The 27,117-nt window shown below is 41.8% G+C and overlaps 2 protein-coding genes across 4 annotated transcripts; one reads left to right on the forward strand and one right to left on the reverse strand.

Moving 5' to 3' along the window:
* Window positions 1-1,171: 1,171 nt before the first annotated feature.
* On the reverse strand, window positions 1,172-21,254 carry nktr (natural killer cell triggering receptor). Of its 3 annotated transcripts, none has more exons than XM_086190812.1 (17): window positions 21,122-21,254; window positions 18,181-18,259; window positions 17,528-17,602; window positions 16,416-16,523; window positions 15,455-15,499; window positions 12,461-12,548; window positions 11,617-11,646; window positions 10,946-11,091; window positions 9,127-9,349; window positions 8,760-8,927; window positions 8,543-8,630; window positions 7,687-7,835; window positions 4,871-7,585; window positions 4,683-4,760; window positions 3,987-4,046; window positions 3,464-3,565; window positions 1,172-1,772 (listed from the first exon to the last, which is right to left on the reverse strand). In XM_086190812.1, the coding sequence occupies exons 2-17, from the start codon at window positions 18,236-18,238 to the stop codon at window positions 1,703-1,705; spliced, it is 4,203 nt and encodes a 1,400-aa protein (XP_086046938.1). In that variant the 5' UTR covers window positions 18,239-18,259; window positions 21,122-21,254; the 3' UTR covers window positions 1,172-1,702. The 3 variants fall into 3 exon arrangements, with proteins under 3 accessions (XP_086046938.1, XP_086046937.1, XP_086046939.1); XM_086190811.1 differs by having other exon boundaries at window positions 4,871-7,609; XM_086190813.1 differs by lacking the exons at window positions 17,528-17,602; window positions 18,181-18,259; window positions 21,122-21,254 and adding an exon at window positions 14,010-14,033 and having other exon boundaries at window positions 4,871-7,609; window positions 16,416-16,495.
* Window positions 21,239-27,117, forward strand: sec22c (SEC22 homolog C, vesicle trafficking protein). The gene is made up of 7 exons (XM_086190814.1): window positions 21,239-21,519; window positions 23,015-23,226; window positions 23,382-23,545; window positions 23,669-23,848; window positions 24,321-24,439; window positions 24,779-24,844; window positions 24,947-27,117. The coding sequence occupies exons 2-7, from the start codon at window positions 23,045-23,047 to the stop codon at window positions 25,145-25,147; spliced, it is 912 nt and encodes a 303-aa protein (XP_086046940.1). The 5' UTR covers window positions 21,239-21,519; window positions 23,015-23,044; the 3' UTR covers window positions 25,148-27,117.

Below are 27,117 nucleotides of genomic sequence, written 5' to 3' on the forward strand. Positions count from 1 at the left end.
GAAGGTAACCATATGAAGTAATATATTTACAAAATATACATCAGTAAGCACTTGACATCAAGCTTTAGTAGCCTGCTGTCACTTATGATTATCTTCTTTTTTTTAATTTTTGGAGATGGAAAGAGGTAAAATATCCAGTATTTCATAAAAAGAAGGGAAAACAGAAAGAAAATCAACATTTTCCACACAATTTCAGCAGAAATTTGCATTGACTCGTATATCTTGTGGTATAATACTGTCGTCTCTAATTTGGCAGGTTAATTTGCAGAAATACCTTCTTCAAATGACCTCTGCTATCGGCAGCATATATGAGACTACACGAATGCAGCAAGTTCCTCACGGGAGTGTAACCAGCTGCCTGGTGTTGTTTAGACCTCCACTGTGGCGCTTTCTCCCAGAGGCTTTTGAAGGTGTCGGTCATCAAGCACAGGAAGTCTTCTGTGGGATCAGACGGGACGAGCTCTCCTTCGCTCCCGCAGCCATGAGCCTCAAGTATCTATGACCCGGTTCAGTAGCTTTCCTTCTTTGGATCACATTTAGGAACCAGGAAGTCACCAGAGGACTTGCTCTTCTGGCTTCGACCCGCTGTGGCTGATTGGAATATTATACCCCCCCCCCCCCCATCAGAAACTTGGCCTGAACAGAATTATTCACATCCTGCACTAGAAGATAAAACTGAAACTGACAGTTCGATAGAATCTCTATCTGATGGGCAGGTTTCTGGTCTCCAGCTTTCCCTCAAAAACCTCCCGACACGAGACACCAGTTCACACAGCAGCCCGGCTTTAAGAGTATGCAAATATTTGCAAAGAAAGAACCAAATTTTCAATTAGTTCTGAGCGCGATTAATATTTTAATAGAGTCGTCACTTTTTCTTTTTTTTATTGCAATGAACTGCCTTTCTCTGGGAGTGGGATTTTAGTAGTACATTAATCTAAATGTGTAATAGAAAAAAAAAAAAGAAAAGAATTTCTTTAATCAGGAGACTCCCTTCTCTCGTTGACCACTGTGGTTTTTATAGTGTTCTCCATAAATACGCAGTATAAAGACATTAACTGGCATGATTTAGAACTTGCTGCAGTATTAGAGGAACCACAGGAGAGTTTTTTTTATAAACCTGTTATTACTACCGAATACGTCATGAGGAAGAAAAAAAACAAAACAGTTCATAGAGTGGTATTTATTGAGTGTAAACATTCATAACTTTTAATAAAGCTGACATACTGTACTTCTGAGTACAGTTTTAACAATCATAGTACAAATTACAGCTTGAACAGAACAACAAAGGTTATTTTTCATTCAACAAGGACTTTTCCAGATAATCTAATCTTGGCTGGATTTGAGGTACGACCTCATTACTGACTCACCAACCCCTCGAACACATGAGAATTACACACGTTTGTGTTTCTGCGTATAAAAACAAACACGAGTAAAACAAGAAACTCAAAAATATATGTAAAAAAAAAAAATATTCACAGCTAAACCCGCTAAATCTGCATTTGTGTAAGCTCGTTTATCATTGGTTTATTTACATTCTACATACATGACAATCATTTCCCAGATGTAGGGAGGACATATATTAAAAGAATATACACATTGGAATATAAATTTAGCTTTAGCTGCTGATCTGCAATAAAAAGTATCAAGTGTGTACAGTGTCCGGACTTGGCGGTCGTGTTCCTCTCAGCTCGGAGGGTTCGGCTCAACTGTACCGACTGCTGCGACTACGACTTCTGTGCCTGGATGAACTGCAACTGGAAGAGCGGTAAGATCTGCAATAGACGGGAGATTATAATTTACCTTTTAAGCAGGAGGGAGATTAATAAGTAGATTTTTGTGTCAAGGCTCGGAGTCTAAGGACTCACTCATCAATGTGTAAGCTGGACGTTAAGCACGGACAACTTGGTTTGGCACGTCGTCTATTGATAAATCTCCATCTGGGGCGGACGTTTCATTTCTGAGACAAACAGTTTATCTCAGTTTCTCGTCGCCTACGCTGCTCTCTCTTTGTGCCGCCTGCTGCTCTTTTGCCAAAACAAAACAAGGGCTCAGCCCACTTTCTCCTATTTCTGCTCTCAGCATTATGCAACTAAATGCTCACGGAGGACACGTGCAGATTCAAGTTAAAAGTTTTTAAAAGGCAGATGGAAGACGAGATGTAGCAAACAGCATTTAAATTTGAACTGCACAATGAATTGAAAGTGAATAAAAATTGCAAAATGGCCCACTGGAAAGTGCAATATTTGTGTGTCAAAGAACCATTAAAATTAAATGCGTTGGTGCTGCAGAGATGTCCTGACAGCACATCACATTCTACAGACATTTGATTGCAATTAATAGCACATTATCAACTGAACATGATTTTTCAATGGAGAGAAGAAAAAATTAAGTGGTAAACACCTCCTAGCATTGAGAATCATATCACACTATCAGTCGGGAACAACCATAAGTAGGTATTTTTTTCAAATCTGAGCAGCCTTTGTTCAAATGCAGCGCCACAGAGGCGCAGCGCCTGCAGCTTCAAGCATGAAACCTTCCGCCTTCCTCGCCACGGTCGGATTCTGCCGCCAAAACTGACAGTAAGTTTTTGAAGTTACGGGTTCTTGTTTACAGAAACTTCTTGAGCTACCAAAGAGAATCCTCATGAACACCACCGGAAATGTCCCTGCTCTCTCTCTGCAGTTCTAAATCAGGGTTTCATCTTGACAAAGTAGAAACATTAATTCCGTATGACTGTTAACTGTATGTTGACTGTATGTTAATTATTGTTTGTTGTATTGATTCCACTGCTGTGTTGCATCGTCGTCGTTACATACTCAGTCGTTAGCCACATATCGAATCGGCCTCAGTGGAGGAAATTTAAGCAACGAGTGAATGCAAATTTGCAGCAGTAACAACAACAACAAAACTAAACATGAAGCTAATTCCATCAGTAAGGGTCACAGGGGGGCTGGAGCCTATCACAGCATCTACGGGCGAGAGGCGGGGTTCACCCTGGACAGGTCGCCAGTCCATCGCAGGGCCAACATACAGAGACGAACAACCATTCACACTCACATTCATACCTATGGTCAATTTAGAGTATCAATCAGCCTCGTCCCCAATTGCATGTTTTTGGACTGTGGGAGGAAGCTGGAGTACCAGAGAGAACCCACGCAGGCACGGGGAGAACATGCAAACTCCACACAGAAAGATCCCACGCCCGAGCCGGGACTCGAACCCGGAACCTTCTTGCTGTAAGGCCACAGTGCTGACCACTGCACCACGTGCTGCCCACATGAAGCTAATTGATAAATAAAACAAATCTGTGAAAAAAATCCAGTGAATTTGGTCTAGAATGTATTTATTACTTTCAGGCATGGTTGGACGATGCACGCGTGTCAGTCGTCAACGACATCCACAAGGCTGAGCTGCCATCTTGTTTCGCGCCTGCTCGGGCTCACCTGGGAGCTGCGGGTCTTACCGGGATCTGCGATCGTAGCTCCTGTAGCTGGCACTTCGTCTGCGCCCTCGTCTTCTGCTCACGCTGCGACTCCGACTGGAATAGCTGTCAGAGGAGTCTGACCTGCATTAACACAGAGATGGCCGACGATGCTGATATTATTCTGGGAGCCTCCCGAGTGCTGTTTTATTCATTTGCTTGCTATGTGGATGATAAAAGGAGACGGCATCTCTAACTAATAACTTTCAGTGGCTCAGCTTCTTCTCACATGATGCTACTTTGTCATTCTTCAAAGTCATCTGAACACCCAAATATCACATTGCTTGTGTATAAACACTGACACGCTTCAAGTAAATGTATACAACACTGCCACTTAATAGAGTTCAGTCCTCATGCTTGATTTTAATCTGATTAGGATCAAATTAAACAATGTTTTAATTATTATGCTAAGGTATACATAATTACCTGTGCATTAGGGTGTTCAATGACCCTTAATATGAACAATTAACCAACAATATCATTTCAGAATAAATAAACTACAGACCTGGATCTCCTTCTGCGATTATAGGAGCGACTTCTGGAGTGACTCCTGCTGTACGTCCGACTGACAGAGGAGAGGAAACACACACACACACACACAAAAATGAAGCCCCACTGAGAACAGCGGCTGAGATAATGAATACTGGTGACGATTAATTACAAGTCCAGGAATGTAAACAATACATTATTAACATGACACTAAGATTCTAGACTGTTCCATCAGCTTGAAAAGACACTAAACCCCCAGGAGCTTTAAGTTTTCGGTCCATGTTATTTAAATATTTCCATTCTGTTGTGTATAAATAGTTTAAGGTCTCCGCAAAAGATTCCTAAATTATTTGTAATTGTAGAGTTCCAAATTGTAGATTTCCCTCAGTAACAAGAACATACACAGTCTCATAGAGGAATGGAAGGTTTTCTTAATCTATGTGGTGGATAATTGTAAATATCGAATCAAAAATAGCAGCATGATTGAGAATAGAGAGAAGTTCCTGATAAAATACTCCCTAAAAACTGTTTAAATATAATATTGCAGGGGGGAAAACAAAAGATAGAATGTAAAACTGGGTGTTTTTTGAGTAATGTTTATGAAACGTGAAATTAAACGTCCTAACATGTTAGCAGTTCTCATTGTTGTTGTGTTACATGTTGGTACTCCACACCTTGCTAGCGGTACAGAGTGCTGCGTTTCGGGGTATACCTGTGACTTCTGTAGCTTCGGTATGTGCTGCTGCGCGACCGTCCCCTCCCACACCTCCGTCGACTCCTGCTACGACTCCTAAAAGAGTTAGAAAAGCTCTAGATATTCTTCACCACCTTGAATAAATTCACAGGTTTATTGAAATAATCGTAATCTTTGATCAAGGACGATTTGGCCTGCACTCTAACCTGGACGAGTAGCTGGAGGATCTACTCCTGGACCTGCTGTAGGAGTGGGACCACCCTCTGGTACGGGACCGGTGACTAGAAACGGAGCGAGACTTCCTGGCTGTGGACCTCGACTTCTTTGGGGACTGCGTGCGTGACTTGGCTCTGGTTTTCTCCACAGAGGGGGACCGTTCCTCGCTGGAGCTCTCTTGGTTCCGCGGCCTCTGGTTAAGCCGCACAGTCTTGCGAACTTCATCAAAGAGGGATCCCGGTCGGACCCTGCTTTTACTTTTTATCTCCATCCTCACTCCCTGTGCGTTTGGGGTCTGGTTCTGTGCAAGTTGGACATTTTTCACAGTAATGGGGGGTGCAGCCACATTCTGTGAGGACATTCCTTTCAAAGGCCTCCATTTGAAATTAATACCAGTGCCTGCAGGTTTACCAGTACCTACTTCCTCCTTCAGCTCCCCTGCTGTTGTGGTGGTTACAGTCGATTTTTCTTTGCCTTGAAGCTGAGGCAAGGCACCATCTTTACTCCCTGCGTCTGACAGCTGTGAGGTAGTTCTGGGGGTTAATTCGGGGGTGTTATTAAAAGAGTTGTGAGTGACTGAAGCTTCAACGAAAGTTTCAATGTTGTGCTCGGGAGTGCAAATGTCCATGTCGTCTACCATCTTCTGCTCAGTGGCACTAGGTGAGTTAGCATTTGTGGGACCGTTCTTGTTGGATAACTGATGAGCTTCAGCTTGTTTGGGGTTCCTACTGGTACATTCTTTAGCTCTCTGTTGACCTCGAATTTCTTCTCTGGTAGCGTACCTGTCTAAAGAGGCTACGTTTTGGTCATCCCTACATGCTACAGACTTGTCTTTGCCGACTCTACTGGGACTGTGTTTCTCTCGTTTGGATTCATCTTCATCTTCCTCCTCGCCGAACTCTAACGGCGGCTGCCAGTGAAACGTCTCTTTCAGCTTCTGGTGTTTCTTCTTAGATCTTTTTGTCTTGCCTTTACTGTGATGGCCTGTTTTGCTTTCGCCTCTGCTCTTGTGTTTGTGTTTACGTTTGGCCTTCTTCTTACTCTTGTGCTTCTGCGGCTCTGCGGCCTTCTCAGAAATTTCCTCAAACACACCAGAAGCAGCAACCTTGTGTCTCACTGCGCTCACTTCCTCCACCCTCTTTCCGGAAGCTTCAAAGTCCGATTCTGAGCTAGCCTCCCCTTCCTCTTTCTCAGATATAGCTAGAGTCCTGGTGGTTACATTTTCAGGATCACTTTCAGAATTCCACCCAGTTAGACCAGACATTTCTCTGTCGAGTAACTCACTGGATACCTTTTTCTGCTTTTTTGTCAAGGCAGCACTGTTGCTTTGGCTCACTTTATCACTGTCGCTATCCCATTCAGACCTATTATTAAAGCTCTCCAACAGCACTGAACTGTAATTCTTTGTCTCCTGATCCTCTGAGTTGCCCATCTCTTTTAAATCCTCCAAAGAAGCACTTCTCTTTGAGACACTGATATCAGAACTGGGCTCGCTGCCTGCTCCGTTTTCTGATTCTGACTGAGCATCTTGACTACTGCAATGTAATATGTACTTCTCCAAATTTCTTATCCTCTTGACAGAACTGTAATACTCTTGCCATTCCTTTTCTAATGACCTCCTCTTGCTGCTGTTGTTTTTTGGGGAATTTTCAGAGTCTGATCTGCTGTAGGATGATGACCTGCTGTGGCAGCCGTGTGGAGACCTGGACCTGGACTTGCTGTAACTTCTACTTCGTGAGCGACTGTATGATCGGCTGTAGGACTCGCTTCTTGAGGACCGGCTGCGTGAGCGCTGTGCGGGTTTATGTGCTTTGTCACTCTCAGACTCAATTGCCGGACACTTTTGGGTAACTGAGGTCTGCGTTTTCTCTGTTACACTGGGAGTGGCTTGTCCAGTGGACGAAATGTTACTGGACGACACTTTAGCTTTGATTTCCTGAATATGGATGTAGGAGGGTTTCCACGGCTTTTGACCAGGCTTCCAGCGAGATGGGGGAGGACTATCACTGAGTGGGATCACAGGGACACTTTCTGGGGCCTGGACGGCAGGAAGTCTGGGTGCCACTTTGCCATCTACAAGATTCTTGGGCACATGGATCACTGTGTCTGGTTTGGGTTTGCTGGATTTTCTCTTTCTTGGGGATCTGGATGAACTCTTCTTTTTTCTGGTTGCAGATAAGGACCGGGATCTGTACCTGGATCTTGATCTCGACCTTGACCTGGATCGGGAATAGGAGTGAGATGTGGATCTAGACCGGGAACGCCTTCTTGACCGAGACAAGCTCCTGGATCTTGAAGAAGATCTGGACCTCGAATAAGACCTGGACCTCCTGTGAGATCTGGACCGACTGGATGTATAGGACCTGGAGTAAGACCGGGACTCTCTGAAAGACAGCGAGGACCGCTGTCTCCTCTGAGGAGACAAGTATCGCTGACCTGAGGAGGAACGAGACTGAGAACGAGATATCCTCAATTTAGACCTTCTTCCTGAAGATGGTGACCGTTCACCCTCTGACATGGAAGGCTCTGTGGGTTTGTTCTTTGAGCTCTTCTTCTTGCTGTGTTTGCGTTTTTTGGCCTTCTTCTTGTGTTTCGCTTTCTTCTTCTCTTTCTTCTGTTGGCGGCGCAAGCTGGACTTCGCCGAACTGTGGTCCGATGAGCGCTCTGAGGACCTGGACCATGCAGAGTCACTTCTGTTGTCCCATCTGCTTGAGGAATGTTCATTCAATCTGTTAAGTCAAAAGATGCATGAAGGCAAAAAAGACAATCTTGGTATTCACATTGGGAGTTAAGTTTGGAATCATACTTGTCTCCTTTGCTCCATCTCTCTACACTTGGTGGGTGATACACTTTAGTTCGTTTCATCTCCTCCTTCCAGTGTGGTGGAGTTTCACTGCTTCCACGGTCTTCCACTGATGCAGAGCGGGATTTTGACCTGGTGGGAGTGCGGTATCTCTGCCGACAAATGGAAAAATTCTACATGAGCAATTAAATCCAATTAATATAAATACTCCACAGTTTATTAGGCTGTGCTTTAACATGCATTAACTGATTAACAGCAGCAGACATACCAATAAAGGTGAGATCGTGATCAATTGCTGATTAATGCATTAATGTTTATGCTCTAGTTCTGGTCTAAAATATCTAAATATGCCGGCTCCTAAATGCCCTGCGATGTTCACCAACTCATTGCAAGCACTGCTGTTAGACACAGTGTACAGTGACTTTTCAGGACTTTCTCTGAAAACAGTCTGATGCAGCATGACAGGACAAATAAATTACAAATAGTTATATAGTTTGACTCAGAGGACAATTCTTTAAAGCAGTGTTTTTGAATTGGTGAACCCTTTAATGAAGCAATGTCTTCTGTCTTAATGTTTTCAAATTACTTGTGTCCACTGGTTTATTCAGCCATAAACTGATTTTGCATTTGTTTTTAGACTCCTGTAGAATGTGAATTATCACGTAGTAAATCAGTAAAATATGAAATTCAGGTTTGTGAAAATGAGGTCATGTTTTGTGGGACAGGATGCACATTGAGTGCAGCATGTATGCTGACAGACACTAAGTGGAGCAGACTTGTATTGAGACTTTTTATGATTGATACATCAAATTTGATTCTTTTTTAAACAAATCTTTGCTCTTGGGTCAGGTGGACATACCATTGTTCCTCTGCCTTTGATCTTCCGTCCAGACTTTGAAACTATTGGTTTCTGTTCAGCTGAGAGAGACAATTCTTCTTTCTCCACTCTGGGGAAAAAAAAAAAATCAAATCAAATAAAAACAAAAAAAATCAAATCAGATTTCAAAAGGATCCACAAGCTACTGAATTACCAAAGTGTGTAAACACCAAAAGTATTGAGTGCAACTTAGACTGACATCTCGGTTTTAGTCTCCTGAGAGGGCATGTCTCGTCGCAGCAGGAAGCGGTTCTCTGGCACTGGTGGGATTTCCTCTGGCCGAACTACAGGCTTCTCTCTCTTCCCACCCGGTTCCTTGTCTTCGTCTGCTTCAGTCTCTCCTTCCAGCATCTCTCCTTCAACAGGACTGTAAAAGCGTAAATAATGATGCAACACAATATTTTGTTCATGCAAAACACACCTCTCATAGCTCTGAGAGCTGCCGGAGACTCTCATCAGTGTTTGTGTTTATACTTGGATATGCGGCTCAAACTGGCTATGAACGGAGACATGGGTGAATAATTCAGCCAGCATGTAAAAGTGACCATGAAGAAGATGAAAATTACCTTTTTTTGGAGGGTAGACTATCAATGTTCCTGTCCCTCTTCGACTCTCTCCGTTTCCTTTTGGAGCGTTTACCCTTTGCATGTCTCTTGTGCTTGTGATATTTAGGCTTTTCATCAGATTCACTCTCAGATTCCTCTGAAGAGGAGGTCTGAGAGGATGAGTCAGGGGTACAGTTGGACGAGTCAGCAGAGTAGGAGTTTCTTTTCCTCTTGCCCTCAAGAACTGAGGAAACAAAACAATGTGGCGTGTTGGATTAGAAATACATACTAAACTATCCCATCCATCCATTCATCCATCCATTTTCTACCACTTATCCATTAAGGGTCATGGGGGCCTGGAGCCTATCCCAGTTGACAATGGGCAAGAGGCAGGGTTCACCCTGGACGGGTTGCCAGTCCGATGCAGGGCCATCAGGAGCAATTAGGGGTTCAGTATCTTGTTCAAGGATACTTTGACATGGTCACCAGGGGAAGTGAGGATCAAACCAGCGACCCTTTGGTTGCTAGACGGACACACTACCTCTGAGCCATGCCGCCCCTCTAAATACTAACTATTGGGGACAAAATAGCCCAAATATTAAGCAAATGCTATGATAAAATACCACACATTTTAGGCAAAGTGGACTTTAAACATCTTTTCACAATCAGAAGCATCCAGTATTATTTTGGAGGCTTGTTCCATGCACTAAATTACTGAAATCCTGGATTGCTCACCTGAACAATGAAGACTAAAAGACAAAAACAGTCATTTTAGGTTATTACTCCGCTACCATCAAGGCTTGGTTTTCTTCCCTGAATGATCAGACTCACATTTATCCAAGTTGCCTGGAACGAGGCTAACACACAATTGTCCCTTCTTACCACTTCCCAGCTGGCCTACGCTCACATTGCTCTGGGCCTGAAAACTTGCTTCCATCATGAATGAGATGAACATGAACATGAACATGAACACACACACACACACGATACAGGGTTGGGAATCCTGTTGGTCAGGATTTTATATTTCACTGAGTCGCAGGAGCAGGATTGAAAGAAAGGACGGGATGGGAATGAAACTTCTGTGTCAGGTGCCTATCTGCTGGGGTTCACTCGATTGTTGTATGTCCGGCTGAAATACACAAGTCGTTTGTCTATGTTACGTGCAGAGACCACCTCTTCCGATTGTGACAGGACCAAAGAAGTGCACCCTTCCTTGGTGTGGCTAAGAGCACTCACACTTGCTGTGTATCGCCCAGTGTGAATACGCCCTATAAGCAGATGTAAATAGGGTTAGCAACACGAGGGGAGCAGATTCCCATTGAACTCCACAGAAAGCCTCTGTGTCAGAGGACCACTCTGTCTCATCGCTAGTGATGGAAATATTTTACATTGAAATGTAAACCTCTAACAGAGAAAACAAAACATGACCCAGTTACAATCACACACAACACATTATTCCCCACTGGGAATGAAAACAAAAGAACAATAATATTTGCTCAGAAAATTGCTAATATTAGAACGGTTTGAAAAGGGTCATACTGAGTGCTACTAAGCCTGCAGTTATATAATGTCTTTTTGTGACCAATGAGCTTTTTCCAAGTCTGTGAAAATAACCCCTGATGATGTAATCGGAGTAATCTTTGGACTAGAGTTTGAAAGCAGTAGGAATTCCAATGATGAGATCAAATGAAAAAGGAGGGATATCGACCTCTGCTTATTTGCTTTCACCTGTAAAAAGAAGCCTACTCAGAGAAAACAGTCCATGAAGGAATTATTTGATAAGACAGGCCATTAACGAGAGTTTGACCTTCACATGACGGGCATCCATGACTTAATTTACCATCATTGGCAGACTTGGTGATCAGCTGTCCACAGTCCACCACTCTGACATCAGCGTACGGTCTGCTGGCTGAATCAGTCTTCAGCCCCTCAATCTTCTTGATCACTTCAAAGCCGGAGATGACGAGGCCGAAGACCACGTGGACTCTGCAGAAAACAAAACGCTGCTTGATTAACACAAAACGGTTCGAGATTTGCTTCACAAATCATTTAATCTTTAAAAATTCAGGCTGGATGAAATCATTCATTTGGACAAAGCATTAAGTACCGGATATGTGAGGAAAACTAACTGATGAAAAGGGTTTTCATTTTCTTGCTTTGGTTCTGAAATAATAAAACAAAAAACTTTTCTGGTGAGCCATTGGGTTTTTCATTTTAAAGTGTTTGTGTCAAACTTAACTCGAACAACCAAATTGAAGTAAAATGAAAAATCTGTACTGGAGTTTTGGATATCTAATTCCATGACATTGGAAGAAAGAGTGTTGAGTTTTGTTGTGTATTGTTCTCATTTTGGGCTTCAACTTCAGTGTGAACAATTGTGTATGATTTATGCGGTTTGTATTTGATTGAAACATTCATAACCAAAACAAACTTTCTTGAATGCCAGCAGAAAGACTTGGCCTGCACCCCAAAGAAAAATCGAAATAAAAAGCCAAACCTTTATAAACTTACCCATCAAGATGAGGCGCTGTCTTGGTTGTGCTGTTTTTGGAAAATCAAGCCAGGACGGTCAGTCAGTGGCAGACATTGGGACCATGAAAAAAGTAGAAAATGGAGAACGAGAATGAGGATAAACAAGAAACTCCAAAAAAGGTTGGTCCTACTGTTTCATGGGAACATCGGCAATAAAAGATACAGAATTTGGAAGACCCTTTGTTCAAAGATATCTGATTGAAATCCAATTAGGGAAACAAATTCTGGCTGTTAAATTAAGAACAGCCACCAGCAGGCAGTGAAAACAACAATCATATGATTAAATAGGGATCATGTGAAGAAAGGACTATAGCGTTCATCCTTCGTGACTTTTTGTTCATGGATGGCTTTTATGTGAGGGTGACAACCAAAGAAAGTCACCTCAAGCCATTTGTGAATACTGTTGCAACACATCCAAAAAGAAACACTGTACTGCTTTGCAAATATAAACTAGTGAATGATAAATACAGTCAGGAGAGAGAGAAACACAGCCTTGGAGACACATTACCTTGGAAGAGCAGGATGCTAGAGTTTCTGTAAATTTTACACAAAAACGGCAAGAGAAGAAATGTAACACATTTGTAGGTAAAAGAGATTGAATCCATGTTTCCCTGCATTCTGAATTCTAACTGCACACAGAGAAGGGGATGTTGATGGTGACACAATGACAATTTCTACTCTATCATTTCAAAACAAATGAGGGGACAGACAGCAAAAAACAAAACTGACAATTACTCAAAAAAGCAAGCCGATAATACAAATGACCTTCCAGTTTATTAATAAAAAGGTTTGGGGTGATTCTGGATGATGAATGTTGACTCACATGAAGAACTGTGAGGCGTTGGTGTCCTTCCCACGGTTAGCCATCGACAGCAGGAAGGCCCTGTCATGTTTGAGAGTGAAGTTCTCATCTGTTGGTAGGAAAATACACAAGCAACCATGTCTGAGAGTGTGTCCTGTAATCAGAGATAAATGAAATATTTAGCGAAGAGGAGGAAACAAAGCGTCAACCCTTAACACAGTCTCACCAACCTGCCACTTGTTTGAAAAGGTACATTTTCTTTGCCCAAAGTTTTAATTTTTAGTCCTTTTAGCAAAGCAATGCACCGGTGGTTTGTTTGATTGTAGCTTTCAACTACACATCTCACTTTTCTATTCCGACACGATCCCACAGGATACTGTATTCGTTTCGGTTCATTTTAACTTGCGAATTGCTTGGGAATTTCAGAGCTTCAACTTGAAACTTGCTGGGGACAGAATACCAATAAATGGGAACTGCTCCTCATTTTTAATTTCCAAATAAATTATGGTTAAATTATGGCTTGATATTTTTGAGAGGAGATGAGAAATTTTGACGTGATGAAAGAATAACATGATGGACAAGAAAGAGCTAATCTTCACGACAGGGCTCGTCCACATTTCTACCAGTACAGTTGTGTGATTTTTCTCTCTCTCTCTCTCTCTCTCTCTCTCTCTCTCTCCACACATTTGAGGAAAATATTTATGGCAATACATTCGCTGTTATATATCAAAAACTTTTTATGAGCAATTTGCCGTTTTCCAATGTCCTGACTACTCCAGGTTTACAGTGACCGGATGAACCCTGTCAGTAGTGTTGGGATGGGACGACTGTCATTAAAGCCGCAGCAAAAATGCTGACATGGGGACGAGTTTTTTAAAGAGACTGTACTCATAAATATAAATGTGCTATCTAAAGCAAGTTTCAAGTCACTGCAGGAAGATTTACATACCTTATACTAACTGAGTGCAGTGTGAACGACATCGTGTAAACGTATATATATATATATATATACACACATACATATATATATTTTTATGAAGCTGAAAATATGGGAATATCTTAACAGTGAACATACATGGGCGATTCTGAAGCAATTTCAGTCAAGCATTAAAATCTCTTTATCAAAGTATTTGCATATATGAAATTAATAAAATGCTTGCCAGTGGCTAAACATATTCTTTGCTATTTATATACACGTCTAATTATATCCAAGCTAAAGGGCTAACTCTCCATCATCACACAACTTACTGAGCCAAGAAACCTGTATGTGACATGTCATGGCAGACTTGTTAAAGGCACTGGGGCTTTAAATATGACATGTGACATATAAAGTCATTTGAGCAGCCTGGAGCGCTGGAGGTCTAAGAGGGCAGCTGTATGAATGGAAAGAAAAAAGAAGAAAAAAAACAAAACCTGACAGATTCATTCAGCACACATTTGCGTCTGCGCCACTGCAAATGTTTGCACTGTTTTGACTGACTTAAGAAGGTGGTGGGTGGGGGTTGGGGTGGGGGTGGGGTGGGGGGGGGCAATATTGATATGGTGTAACTGAGCTGTGTACAAGTCTTACCTTCTCATTTTGCAAAAGACCGCTCTACAAATAAAAGAATATGTTGAAAATTTAGGCAAGAAGATTGTAGCTTTCAATAAAGAGATATGCCTACTCTCCATGCCGATTTGATTAAGCCCACAAGTGATAGTTAAAGACAGCACTATAGGAAGAGTGAAGGTCAACAGAGTCATTAAGACCACACGGTCAAACATTCTAGACGAGCTGTATTTCTCCAGTTTTTACTGAATGATATTGAGAGTATGATTATTCGCAGATGCTGTGGACCTATTTTTTTCCCCTGAACTTTCAAATTTGAGCAGAGGTTTCCCTTAAATGCTGCACTACATTCCTGCCAATTTTGAAAAGGATTCTTCACCTAGACAGACTTAAGATTCCATTGTCTCAAAATCACAGGGATTTCACTTACAAGCCAGGGATTAGTTACATTTTGGTCTAAGCCATTAAAATATGTCAAAGAATATCGCACTTGCAAATCGAAAAGCTTTCTGTGTCTCTTAAAAACGGTGGTTGCTAACGAGATGCTAAAAGAGTTGAGTATTTATTTTTTCAGTGAACAAGTAAATCAGTTCTGGGTTTCTGTGGTGAGGACGTGTCTGATGCGTGTGATTAGCTAAACCTCACCTTACCTCTTTCTGAAGGACTTCACAAAGTAAGATAGTGATCCATTTGGGGGCCTTCACCTCCCACTTTGTAAATACGATTTTTAGTTTGGCGTTTCTGTGCTGTCGGACTACTTTTCTATTCTGAAATGCAGCTGAAACATCCAGGGAATGTCAGCTGTGGCTTTAAGAGAGCACTTGATTATTCGATGTTACGGAGCACAAGTTTGACATCATGTATTTTCAATACCGCAGTTGATCACACTCACTGACTTGCGGGGAGCTAAAATAAGGATGAAGATTGATATTTGATTAATTGTACAGCCCTGGTGGAAGCCGATAGCTGCTGACACGGACGCTTCTGTCCTGCGAGCTTCCGACCACATGGTCGTTGGAACCTTGATTTGTGATTGTGTTGTGGCTTGGAGTATACAACATCTACCTTCCTGTCTGATTGCTCTAGCTTCTCAGTACATTTTGATAGCGGGGCCATGATGGCGCAATATACAACTTTTTATAACTGCGGTTTTCATCATTTCTGTGCCTGCAGCGATAAAAACATTTTACTGCTTACCTTTCTATCATTTCAACTATTTGCTGGATTTGACCTGCTTAAATTTCAACAAAAACTGGAGAAATGGGGCTGTTCTACAACTTCTGACCGATTGCGTACAAAAGAAAGTCCACAAGTCCATGATTATAATAATAATAATAAGGAATGTATAGGGAATTTTTGAGAAAACAACAAGTACTGAACAGCCACATGCAACATTACACTCATGCAAAAAAATAAGGTCAAATTATTCAGATGGAGATTCATGAGGTATTGGAGATCTAATTTACCTTCAAAGTAGCCACCATATATGGACTCTCCTCCTCTTCCATTTCCTGTTGATTAAAATTGTAAAATAATTCAACGATACAGAATAAATGGGACTTTAAAATACAGGTCTGTCTCTTAATTACAGACATGAATCGTGCTGTGTGCCTGCTTGGTTCCTTCCTGGCCTAGAGAGGGAGATGAGGAAGGGTTTGGTTTTATCAGTTTATGTAAATCAGACAGAAGTTTGATTGTCATAGTACATAGATGACGAAACTGGAAGACTAATATGTTTACTTACATGCCGGATTTGGACTATGATGCTAGCTATACGGCACACATGGCACCAGAGTTTTTTTATTTGGACTGTTGACTATTCTCCATGTCAAACATTCATCGGTGTGTTTTGTTCCATCTGGTGGGTTCTTTTTAGAGCACTGCAGGCTTGGGACACACTGTATTCTGCCTATTTTAATCTGTTAACAGTGCTGCTGCAGGCGTGTGATGATGTGACAATGTGTGAATCCTCCCAGCTCATGTCATGATGTTGGTTTTGCAGCGATTGTGAAATGTACAAAACAAACCCCTTCTTTTGCAAAAACAGCTGCTGTTGTAAAGGTTTTTTTCTATTACTGGTAACAGATGATCTTCTGTTAATAAAGGGTACATTTTAATAATGTTCCTCAACAGTTGGTTAACGTGAACTAATGCCCAGAGAAGAGAACGTCTCACTCACTAATAACTTGTTCTCTTACTTTCATTGTCAGGACGATCAATCAGAAACAAAATAAAGAACCGTATGGGAGAAAATTAGTCGTGTTGACGCCACCTCACGCTGCGTTACGAGACCACATGCACTGAGGGGGTACTAAAAGGTACAGAGGAAAAAGAAGTCTTGGCATCAAAAGCGAGCTACGCCGAGACAAGCAGAGCTGATAGCGTGTCATGGAAAAAGGTCTCAGGTTACGTGTTGGACATCATTACCTTCAGTGAAGTCACCTCCCTGGATCATAAAGTTCTTTACAACTCTGTGAAACGTGGAGCCTTTGTAGCACAGCTTTTTCCCTGTTATTTTGCCAGTTCCCTTTTCACCTGCAAAGATACACATCTATCAATGAACGATCAATGAGAACACACATCAACGGGCCCACTGTTGTACCACGTTTGTGTGTGTGCGTGTGCGTGCGTGCGTGCGTGCGTGCGCACCAGATGCCTCGGTGTGTCGAGAACTGTTTTACACTGATTTTAGTCTGAACAAGGCAATGAAACCGCAGTTGGGAGGGTTTCAATAAACTAAGAGCTTGGGTTAAGGCATCCTGTTGTTGCTGCTCCGGTGCAGGACTGCAGCATTCATTAAGAAACATTCTGCTGGAGTAATCGTAGTAGCTGGGGACAGAACTTTGGCCAGAAGCTACTAGCCCTTGGATTTCTCCTCCCTCAGGGTGACAGTGGGCAGAAATTTCATTAGATGTGCTTTCACTGGACACAGGGCCGCCTGTTCAAATTGGCAGCTTAGGTTGCTAATCTTCCTGTATTATGCTTCACTGGATTACTGTTCCAGGGGGTTGGTTTGCAATGGGAAGAACTACTGCACCCCCTCCAAAGGATACATTAGAGACTTTGAGAAAGCCACAGCAAACTGCCCAAGTAAATGGTGAATATTACTGTGTAATGTAGTGTTGTCTGTGTGTATGTATGCTCAGGAGACTAACCAGCCCTCTCCCGTTTCTGCCCTTGCTAGCATCACATTTCCATTAGCCAGGTGGGTGAAAAATGAGTGGGGGCATCGATCAGCAGTCTGGTCACAGATTTATATCCATCTCTAGGCACACCACTGCTCCTACAGTACATTCTGGTCTGCTCAACGAGAAGAAATATTGAGGGATGCCGAACGGGACCCTCGATCCATCCAGTGACTCTCCATCTGTCACCAGACAATTTACGCTAGGGGCCATACCGCTTTCCTCAAGATATTACCTGACCAACACGGGGAAGCATCTGCAGCTCATATTTTCACATCTCAGTTAGGTATGCACGAAAGATTAGAAGGAAAGGGATGCGAAACAAGAAAGCGAAGTCCATTGAACATTACTCACCAGTGCACAGACACAGAAAGTTTTTGCTTGTCTTGGGACAAATATCCGAAAAAAGTTGAAAGACAATGCGCCCAACTACAAATGAAGAACATAGACACACTTAAACTTGCAGCTACTACTCCATTCAAAAACTGTTAAATCAGCAAAGCAGCTGTATTATTAATTTACCACAAACATCCAAGTAGTGGAGAAAATTAATGAGTTAGGCTAAATAAAGTACCAACACCTAATTAGAACAATCCTGTGGTGAAGCTCAGAAACTTTCCCATTGTTGAGCTCTTCTTACGAGCCTGATGAAGGTTGCCTCCCCTCACACCCAGAAATTAGTACATACTTTAGCCTGAGGTCCTTCCATTCATATACATACCTTTATACATTTAATGAATGACTTCTCAGCGGTAGGTACAGACTTCAGTTCACATAAGCCATGATTAATGCAGTCAAACCAGAATTACACATCAGAACTGGATGTTTAACATCCATTATATACAAGGAAATACATCTCCTAAAGCTACAATAATGACCCAGATACATATCATTTTAACATTCTTATAATAGAAAAAAACAGTTCAAATAATCATCTATGAAAAGTTAGTTGTTTGCTGATGATAAACTATACTCATTATACCGAAACTAGTTTTGAATTCTCTTACCTGGCTCCCGGTTGAGCTCCACATCAAAGTAGCACTGAGGGCGGTCTTTCACCCCCATTGTGATCAAAGTCCAGGTGACCTAAAATGTACAAGAGTACAGAAAACACTCAGGAGGAATAATAACGTATGTTGTTTCTTCAAGCAGCAGAATGCACCCTTTTCATTTGCCAATGTGATCTAGCAGAGTCGGGCATAATGAGAGGAGCAAGTTGGAGAACAGTTGAGAGACCGGGACAGTGAGGGAGGAGGGAGACAGAGAGGGGAGGAGTCAGAGCAGTGGAAAGAGGTCCACAGGGGAAATGTACTGGCTATGCAAATGGAAGCAGCCAGTCCTCGCTGTACATTTTAACTCTATTTCCAGTCTGTTACATCGTCTGGACATCAAATTATCACACTGCAACTGAGCACGGTAACACCATGAAGCTGGGGGAAAGGACGGGAATGGTGCAGAGTTAAAGTGGAGCAAGTTGAAAGGTGAACCAAAGCACTGCAGCATAAATCAGGTGGAACATTTACGTTGTTTTAAATCTGTATATTAGTAAGGGTTAGTATTTGTATATTTGGGTTTTATATTTTGGATTTAGCATTTGTATATTCACTGATGTTAGGTATCTACAGGCTCACTCCAAATGTATTTTGTTGTACTTGTACACTGACAATAAAGAAAATTATCTATCATCTACCAATCTATTGTTTTATTTCATTCATTCAAGGTATAAAACCTTAACTCTAAGAAATTTCTTCCAACTTTTCTTTTAAATTAATTAGAGCAATACGAGCACACGTCTCCCACCCTATTCTTTTGTTATCCTTTTTTTAATAACAGAAAATATCCCCAACGGAGAGGTTTAGTTTAAAAATCAAAGAGTCCTGTGTGACAACAGACTTCAACCTGCACACAATTAAAGGAACTCACGAACTTTTCGGGAAATACACTTATTAACCATCCTCCCCGGAACCGGACAAAAAATACAGACATCCCTCTCTCCTTTGTGTGCGCATTAGGGAGCTGAGACCCACAGAAACTGATACTTAGCTTAGCTCAATGAAGTAATTGTGGATGTGAAGCTGAAGTACCTCGATCAAAAGTCGCCAAATACACAATTCTCAGATGGACGATGGTTATGAAAACCTTTCAGAATGAAATAATTATAAATTGGGGGACGTTAGAATTTTACAATCAAATACTGGTACTACTTGCCTGGCTGGTCACAGCAGGTGGGGCACCTCAAAAAGAGATGAATGATAGCTGCTATATCTCAGTCGAATTTTAAGAGAGGACAGGGATGATTATTTCCAAACAAACCAAAATCCTGAACATTGTCTGTTTGAACTGGATTACGCAGAGCAGGATCTACAAGTTTCGCAGGCTCAGCAAGTAAGACTGAGAAATGCTAGTTTGTACTGAGCTAATTAGCCCTCAGCTGTGCTCTGCTCCCTCTTACTTTCCTCCCAGGAGACTCAGGTATCTCTTCTTGTCTGAAGAGGATGACCAATAAGCATTTTTCCTTAAATGTTGGTGTCTTCCTTTGACATATAAGAGATTTCTTAGTTCAAATAAGGTTCCAAAACCATTTAAATTGTCCAACCTGCTGTACACCAAAATAAGCTAAACCATCCTTAAGTAAAAATAGACATTAAATTTAGTCTGCGAGCAGTTTGAGAACATGATTCACGTGTTCCACCACATATAGCGCAGGCTAATTTGTCACACATAACTTAAGTCGTAACACACATCCAAGCTAAGTGTCCCATAACGACTTGTCATCAGCTGGTAGATTCATACAATATGTTCTCATGTGAATTACACAGCCAGCACATCGGTAGACATGTTGACATATAACATTTATCTCCATTTTTGGTGTGTTCATATGTTGGAGGGGAGTACCTCTGATTCAGAGCTGGGGGTGGGGTAAGGTGGGAGGTGTCAGATCGGATAGAAAGCATAATTGACATTTAAAGTATCCGACAGCTGCACACGAAGGAGGCAGACACATGGCTTTGAATTATGAATTATCATAATTATACATCAGGGAATTATGGGGTAGGGGAGGAAGTTTCAGCAACTTGGCCAGCACAGGAGCACCTGCTATCCTGCTGATACAGAGCGGGAAATGTCACAGTTTTGAATGTGAACTTAAGAACATCCAATGATGCTTTACTGTTCCAGATGTTACATGGGATAAATTCTACTTTTAAACATAATAATGAGTGTTAAAACATTTGACAGCTAGGGCTGGGAGATGCATGAACAGGTTAATGGTAATAATCACAGATACCTGTCTTTATAACTGACGTTTGTAGCTGAATGAGCACTAATTTGAAAACAACAACAGACACGCATTACATTATTAGCCACACCTTGACCTTTACTGGGTTGATTTGCAGAGCCTAGATGGCATTGTCAATCTAAATCCTACATTCTATTTATAGCAACAACAAACCTGTTCAAGCCTTCTCGTGTAACCTCACATTGTTAAACTCTATAAGGACGAGAGGGTGTGAAATAAGTCATATGTAATAAAGCTCATGCACAACATCTTAAAAGAAGCAGTTACGCAAGCTCTCCGCAAAGGTAAACTAGAGCTTTGATCATGATATCGTGAGCGATATCAAACCTGATCAGGAAATGCGGCTACATTCACTAAATCGGCATATTATCACCCGAGAACGCCCACAGTCACAATTAGACGTGGAGCTATCTTGCAAATATAATTCCAAGATAGCTTTTATGTAACGATAAAGCCCAACACACAAAGCAAAATAAACAAACGTGCACAAAATGGGATCAAGCTACCGACATAGCTTTGGCTAACAGCCACAGGGCTACCTTTAGTTAGCCGACTACTTTACTTTTCCCTCAAGCGCAATACCATTTACATGCATTGGAAATATGATACTTAAATATTGGTTTTGCAAAGGACAAAAATACTTAACAAACCTCTGTTCAGTAACGTAGCTAGACGAGCTATCAGCTAACGTCACCGAGGGCCGCCGACAATTAGCTTGTGCTAACTGATGCGCTAAGAGGCAACTGAACAAATACTGTTAGAATTTTGTCCCTCTCGCGTTACCGTATTCCGTAGCAGATTTGTTGTGAATTTGTTGTATCAGGAAGGTTTGGCGTTAGCTTGGTTACCAAATTAAACATAACTTAGCTATCAGGAAGTATAGGCTTCTTCGACTTTTTAAATTGGTGAGATAACATTAAATAGTGTGCTACAGTACTCGTAAGAAGCGGGGGCTGGCAGTTCGCATATTTTCACTGCTATGATGTTACAGTCAGCTAACCTACGGTAGCTAAGTAACAAGGAGCAGGATGAAACCCATGATCATGAGGTAAGGTGCAACACGGTGTTACAACTACATTATTAATCTTAAACTGATGTTTTACCAATCTTTAAGTGGTACTGAAAGAAACAAGCAGAACTGTTCGAAATTGTATGCATACGCAGTTAACAACATTATGTGGGATGTTTCGAATATTCTACCCGCCCACTTTGGCAGAGAAGAAGGGACAAAACCTCCCCTGCCATTTCCCAAGGTAAAGTTACACCCAGCAAATGAAATGTGGTAACTTAAGATTGCAAGATCCCTGCAATAAATCCTCGTTTCGATTGGATAACTAATGTTCAGTTATATTGAAGATGGTTGTTGAGAGATGTTGATTTATTCTAGTATGTGGAGCAGTTAAACTTTACTAGGTTATACTGGGGGGTGCTTCTAAAACTTTGTTTACAGTAAAGAGATACACACAATATCATCAACCCATTTACACTATACCACATCAGTGTAATACCTGTGTATTATTTGGAGGTATTTCACTTACAAGAACAAACCAAAGGAATGCGGTCCCCCCCCCCCCCCCAACACTCACACAAAAGTTGAATTCTTCCTGACCATTGTAGCAAAAATATTTGGGAAATATGTTTCATTGAAGGGGGAAGCATGGCTCAGAGGTAGAGTGGCTGTCTAGCAACCTAAGGGTGGCTGGTTCGACCCTCACTTCCCCTGGTAACCACGTCCAAGTGTCTGTGAGCAAGATACTGAGCCCCTAATTGCTCCTGATAGCCCTGCGACGGACTGGTGACCTATCCAGGGTGAACCCCGCCTCTCACCCAACGTCAGCCCCCCTGCAACCCTTAACGAATTAGCAGTATAGAAAATGGATAGATGTTTCTTTGAAGTTGCTGTAAAACCATTTCAGTTCAATATAAGAGTAATAAATGAATAACTCTTTATATACCATTTGGAAAATTAATAACTTGCCACTTAATCAACCAAGTGATAATGCCAGGGCTGTAATTTTCTTTCCAAAACAGGTTATTTGGCAAATTCTAATAATTTTTGGAGGAAATTGAACCCTATTTTGAGCTGATTGCATCCGATCACATCTCATCCCAGTAGTACTTTTCTAAACTCATTGTTTTATACATTTTATACAACAACAAGAGGTAGGTATTGATCCATGTTGTTGACATTACGTTGGTTGTGTAAATGCGGTAATACACATTTGAGATGAACTCATTTAGCTAAATCGATACATAGACAAGTTTTCAGGCATCACAAAGACAAGTTTTATTGGTCTTTTATATATTGTCTGCTCTTAACTGCCTTGTAAAGTGATCTTTAGAGCTCTGAAGTGAGTAGATAAATCAGTGTTGCTCTTATTATTATTATTATTATGACTAAGACATTTAAAGGTTTCACAGATTTGATGGCAACTTGACACTTTGTTTAGTTCAAGATTGATTAAATATTTGAGGTAAAAACGGTCACATTGCTCATCAGTTGCTCGCTCCGTGTGACGTGAAGTGTCTTGTTACCCACTTAGGCCGCGTGTTCTTCATGGACTGGGAAGATCATGTCTCTGATCCTATTTGCCTTCGTGGTTCGGGTCAGGGATGGACTCCCTCTGTCAGCCTCCACTGACTTTGAACACAACCGAGAGCTCCAGGAGAGAAAGCAGCAGCTCAGAACCCTTAGCAAGACGCTGGCACTCTTCCCCGACCGAGCCGCTGTCAAGGGCCGTGAGCTCAACATATAGTAAGAACCCAGAAAACAAAACAAAACAACATATGTGTGTATTAAATGTGGCGATGCGGACAGTGGACAGTCTGCCGTTCGTCACGGCGGCATCCACATCACGCTGCGCCCGGCTGTTTGTTTACTAAACACCTTTTTCTCTTTTATCTGTTCAGCTTCGTTTCCTCAGAGGGTGTATCCTACATGACCGTGTGCCACTGCAGCCTCCCCGTTGCTAAGGCCTTCTGCTTCCTGGAAGATCTGCGGTGGGAGTTCACAGCATGCTACAATCATGCTGTTGTTGCCTTGGCAGCCAGGCCCTATCCATTTTTGGAATTTGGTGAGTAAGAAGAGGAATAGCGTCACCTGGCCTCAGAGATGATGGTTTTGGGGTTTCTGATTGGGGAGCTGAATAGCACGCACGTCATGAACTGGACTGAACTAAATGTGTTTTACATGACAGACGGCAGCATCCAGAAGCTGAAGCAGCAGTACAACCAGAGCGGCGGTCCGACCCTGGAGGTCACACTGGCCGAGGTCCAGGAGGATCTGAGGACACGCCCGCTACAGATTCTTACCTTGGAGGACCTACAGCTCACCAACGGCACCGCAAATGGTCACATGGAGCAAGTTCCCGGATGCGGTGAGACTCACACAGCACCGGGTTCTCCTTACGTGGACGCAGCTACGCGAGTGTTGGAGTTGATGCGTTCTGCACAGCCACCTAGTGGTCATTACACATTTGTCATCACATTTTATTTTGCATCTGCTAAAATGAGACTGTTTCTAAGAGTTTTTAAAGTTGTTTTAAAAAACTTTTTTTTTTTTGTCCTCCAAAAACCCCCTGCATTGCAGTTGTTCCTCACTCCTCGAGTGTGTAGCAGAGGTCAATATGTGAGTCGTGTATGGAACGGGGCGAGATCTGAGTATGCTAGAAGTGGGAAAGGGGGCTCACATTTGATCCAAGACCTGATGCATCACAGAGCTGTTGAGATCAAAATGGTACTCAGGGGTCAGGATGTCAGACATGTTGACAGACGTCGCGGCTGCAGCAATCCAGACTTTGTCTGTGCTTACTTGATGACTTGATGATTGTTTGTTTTATCTTTCAACAGGTCAGAATGTAAAACTTGAACCGGTGACCCCTCCTGGCATCCTCTCATTGGTCCTCAACATCATGTGTGCGTCTTTGAACATCATCCGCGGTGTGCACCTCATCGAATACACATTTCAGGTACAGGCAGGATCTTATCACGAACACATTACTGGTAGATGATTTATTATAATTTAAAGGTGTCTTCATGTGCTTGAACTCACCAGTTTTTGTAAGTCTGCTTATTGTTGAATTTATTTGGAGGTTTTGTGTGGAAATACTGCGGCGGCTGACATTAATTATAGATGAAGACGGGGGAAGTGGCTGCTGCGGATTAACATTTTGCTGCCGAAGCAGAACGTGGCTCCCGTAGATATTGATGAGTTGCGTGAAGCGGTCACCCTTGTGTGATTCACTTTATAATCTCAAAGAAACGCCGTCGTCCGCCTGAATGACAAGTATGTTTATGTCCTCACGCAGGATGACTATGAAGGTGTGTGGAACGTGGTGGCGTTTCTTCTGGCGTTCGTCTGCTGCGTGTTGCAGGTAAATGTCCTTTTTGTTTTTTTGGGTTTTTTTGGGTTTTTTTCTTGTCGCAAACTGCAAGAGGCTCGTGTCCAACTCACCTGTGCGATCACCCGTCCGCAGTGCCACCTGTACCTGTTCCACTCCTCCCTGAAGAAACTCAAGTCCTTCACTCTGCTGAGCGCCATCGTCCTATGCAACGTTTACCTGCTCGGCTTGAGAAACGTGTGGCAGCTGATTTTTCACATTTCCGTCGCCTCCCTCTCCACCTTCCTCATCCTCAACCGTAAACTCCAAGACAGATGCAACGACTGTGGCGTCTGAGGAGTGCCGGGCTTTTTATTGTGACGCTCCTCGTGACGCGCTTCTCCAGGTTCAAGCAACAAACTAAAAGGATCCATCCGCCCGGGCGATGAAGATGCCATGAGTTCTTATGTACAGTGTGTACTTGTACTTTGTTTGAAGGGTTCTCACTGAAATCCTTTCTGGTAATATCTAGTTAACCCTTTAAAAACGAGCAAGCAGATACTGATGTCCAAAAGTTGATTTTTCTTTTTTTTTCTTGACCAAAGTTTCAGTGTCATAGTTTCAGCTCATGATGGCTGTGATGTATCTTCAGCTCAGTATTATTCCTGCCATCACAGGCCGTCAATACAGGCGTCAGGTTCAATTTGACTTAGAGAATAATAATATTAACAACAATAATAATAATAATAATAATAAAAGGAGCTGTTAATTGTTGATGAAGGAAAATATTTTCATATTTCGGTTGGCATCAGTGATGCTATTCATGAGTTTCTCATGGGGATCCAGCAGCGTTCCGGGTTAAAGACATATATGGTGTTTCCTGCCTTTCTGTGTGACAATATAGCGTATCGCTTTAGCCAGTTTGTCTTTAGCGGTTATTTTGGTTATTAAAACAGCTGCTGAGGAGGGAAATTGTGGCCGCGAAGGTCACAATGTCGAACATTTTCATATTTATGGTCAGAGGAAAATGGTCTCATATCAATTTTTTTTAATTGATCCAAATGGGTTTATATAATTTAATGTGTCTGTTCTGTTTGTATCTACTGATGTTTGCATTGGAAAAATGTAAATCGCGGGTAAGAAGATGAAAGCACTGATTTATTGGGTAAAATGCTATCGATATTTGGACTGCACTAATAGGTTTTACTGTTTTTTTTAAGTGTGAGGGTATGACAAGTATTCTTGAATGTTTTTCACATATCAGGTTTGTTTGGCTTTGTCAAAAAGGTCAGCACCTGCACTTCCTAAGGATAAAACCTGAATTTGGGTGTAGAACACTGTCGTCCTGCTGCTAGTTAATTTACTAACGAAAGATGCTACTCTTACTGATTCGATTTTCTCCGTTTTTGTGTACTTTTGCTTCAATATTAGTTTTTAATAGTTCAACAAGGGTAGTAAGTTCTTGTCCAATATACACAATTTCTGCTGGCTATTTAAAAAAAGAGTCGTAAGTTTGATAGAAAAAATGTGTGTTTTCGTCTTAAATGGGATTTTATTTGGTCTTAAAAATGTAAAGGATTGGGAAGTTACTTCTATTTTGCGACGTCATCTTTTCTCTTCTTCTACAAGCAATACGGTAATAGCCTCAATGCCCCCCCCCCCCCCCCCAAATCAACCCAGGCACCTTGAGCTAATATTTAAAACCTTTTTTAGCCAGTATAGTTCTTGAATAGGTCTTACACTTAATTTTTTTCCATAAGTTTAGTCTTAAAGTCTACTGGAACCTACAGGAACCCTGAGAATAGTCCGTCCTTTTCAAAAACTCTTCCCTCATTTTATCCAGAGGAATTTTTAAGGAAAGTAAAAGGGTTCTGCACAGGCAGTTCAACCTACAAGCAGCTTCTCAGCTTTTAATATATAAAACCGTCTTTTCTTTCGGGGAGGGGGGGGGGGGTTACATGATTTTAATAGTTGATTGTTTTTACATTTTTTTAAAATGTCACAAAGTTGTTTGTTCCGAGTATTTTTGATAGAGGGAAGTTTTCACTGTCATCAAGTACTTCGACTTTGCTTTTAACCAAATAAATTGTAAAAAGAATCCATGAATATCAGATGCCGTCAATGTTCTTAAGGTGTAGAACGCCTGTCAATCAAAATGCAGAACGATGATGATGAAGATGATGATGAAGGCTTGTCCAGTTGAAACAACCGATACAACCGTTGTTAGTTGTAACTGCCAAATACGCTGGTGATTACAGGGCTTGAGGTTTTTTTTCCTGATGTGTTCAAATTCACTTTTGATTAATAAATTGTGTCGTTTTCGCACA

Source organism: Aulostomus chinensis, chromosome 21, assembly GCF_037954235.1.
Source record: "Aulostomus chinensis isolate RoL2024-O1b breed Wild chromosome 21, RoL_Achi_v1.0, whole genome shotgun sequence".
NCBI classification, from domain to species: Eukaryota; Metazoa; Chordata; class Actinopteri; order Syngnathiformes; family Aulostomidae; genus Aulostomus; species Aulostomus chinensis.